At 38.2% G+C, this 2,199-nt stretch overlaps 1 protein-coding gene across 2 annotated transcripts in view; it reads right to left on the bottom strand.

The window, feature by feature from the left end:
* Positions 1-1,691: 1,691 nt before the first annotated feature.
* The window catches only part of NUFIP1 (nuclear fragile X mental retardation protein interacting protein 1), a 35,228-nt gene continuing 34,720 nt past the window's right edge, over positions 1,692-2,199 (bottom strand). Inside the window, exon 8 of one of the 2 annotated variants that reach the window (XM_008589445.1) lies at positions 1,692-2,011. In XM_008589445.1, coding sequence (XP_008587667.1) covers positions 1,895-2,011 — 117 coding nt within the window. In that variant the 3' untranslated portion in view covers positions 1,692-1,894. The remainder of the gene's footprint in view (positions 2,012-2,199) is intronic. The other variant, XM_008589446.1, reaches the window with a different exon arrangement.

Genomic DNA, 2,199 nt, shown 5'->3' on the forward strand with positions numbered 1-2,199 from the left:
ACTGGATAAGTGCGCCGCTTGGGAAGCGCGGCGGCGCTCCCGCCCGAGGGTTCAGATCCCATATACAGACGGGTTCCCGCTCACTGGCTGAGCGAGGTGCGGGGGCAACGCCGAGGGTTGCGATCCCGTTGCCGGTCCCCGGTCCGGTACGGGGGCAACACTGAGGGTTGCGATCCGTTGCCGGACACGGAAAAAGACAAAAGACAAAAATATATATATATATCAACTCAGTTTCTAACATTTGTTATTTCATTCTGATGAGATGAATTGGGTTAGGAATCACCTCTTATATGAACTGAATTAATTAATGTACTGGGCAGATAATTTTCCAAAATATGGGACCCACTGGAGGAGTAGGATGAAACAGAATATAAAGGTCTATAGGGTGGTTACAAGGTTGGAAACACTGACTAAACATGAATCTTAATCTCAGGTCTGTGATGGCACTACTGGTATATGCCAGGTGTGCCAGGACTCTGGAGAGGATCTTACTAATGAAGATGAGAGGGAGATCTTTCTTGAGAATAGCTATCAGCTTTCTTTTTTTTCTTTTTTAGCTATCAGCTTTCTTACCTTTGTTCTTGCAGGCAAGATTCATGGACTTCAATATCACAAAGTCAGATAAAAGTAATTTTCAAACTGTAACAACAGACAAATTTTGGAAAACCTAGCTCCTTTTAACTATATGTCAAAAGGGTAGAGTTATAGCTAGCACAATGACTAAAACATAAGATCAAATTTCACATTATCTCACAAACCTCTGTTTCTGCTATAAGAAATAAGTTGAACTTCATCAAGTTCTATATTTTACATACTTTTTCATGAGGGAAAAAAGGTCTGATTCTGAGCCATACCAAAAAGAAGCACTTTAGTCAAACCTAAACATGGACAGAGGCCATATCAAATTCAATTGAAACATACAGAGGCCATATCTACATTAATATTTCAAACATTCAATATTTGAGCTATGTAAGTGGTGCTAGTAGGTGACTGTCTTTTGAAATAAACAGAGACATGAACACGTATTTATGTCTTTGAAATAAACATATCTTTTTTTTTTTTTTTTTCCCCTTTTTGTCTTTTTTTTCGTGACCGGTAACAGGATCGCAACCCTTGGTGTCACGCCCGCACCGCGCTCAACCAGTGAGCGGACCGGTCTCTATATAGGATCCGAACCCTCGGCGGGAGCGCCACCACACTCCCAAGTGCCGCACTCTACCGAGTGCGCCACTGGGCCGGCCCCGAAATAAACATGTCTTTTGAAATAAACAGAAAATTTAAATTTCAAGACCTTGTGGTTGTATTAATTTGATGTGGCTTATCTTAAAAACATTCCCCAGTGCTACAGGTAAAGAACAACTCTTCCTCTTCCGCATTAAAAACAAAATGGCTGAGGCCTGGACAGTTGGCTCAGATGGTTAGATTGCAGTGTTATAACACCAAGGTCAAGGGTTAGGACTCCTGCACTCGCCAGCCGCAAAAAAAAAAGAAAAAAAATTGGCTATATTTCTCTGCCTAATTTTGCTTAGCTGAATTAAACATTTTAAAAGTTTTCATCTTTACAACTAAACCAGAATCTTCAATTCTTAACCAGCCGAACAGCAATCTTCCTTACATGACAGCAATACATAAAAATAAATACAAAAAAAATTCTCACAGCATTATGTATAATCCCAACAATACAGCCACAGTCTTAAAAAATCAGTAATGTATTTATTTGCACAACATCAAAGGAAAGACTTGACAATCCAACATAATATCCTTATGAGGTTTACAATTTAATTATGACTAACCCAGTTTTGGGGGGGAAAAAATGGTTCTTGGTTTTCCTCAACTAACTTGAGGATGGTACTATTTTACATGCTTCAGTTATTTGTGCTGAAACATCAGGCACCTAAACATCCTTAGTTTTTGTAGAATTAGTACCAAGTCCAAAAAAGTCTTTTTTGATGATGTACCGAACACATTGCAAAATCACATTTCTTTCATGTCGAATGTCCGCAGCTAGAAGCTAAAAAACAATTTTAAAAAATTAGCTGGTTAATAAAATATGTCTGGGAAACACAATTCAAAATATTAAATGTGCCTTTCCAATATAAAGAACACAGAACAGTACGAGATATATTTTGCTAAAAGACAATGCAAAAATACTTTCTTTTTAACTTACACCAATACTATCTAACTTTTTAAAGAGCACAA

This window comes from Galeopterus variegatus, unplaced genomic scaffold (assembly GCF_000696425.1).
Source record: "Galeopterus variegatus unplaced genomic scaffold, G_variegatus-3.0.2 Scaffold5451, whole genome shotgun sequence".
In the NCBI taxonomy this organism is placed as follows: Eukaryota; Metazoa; Chordata; class Mammalia; order Dermoptera; family Cynocephalidae; genus Galeopterus; species Galeopterus variegatus.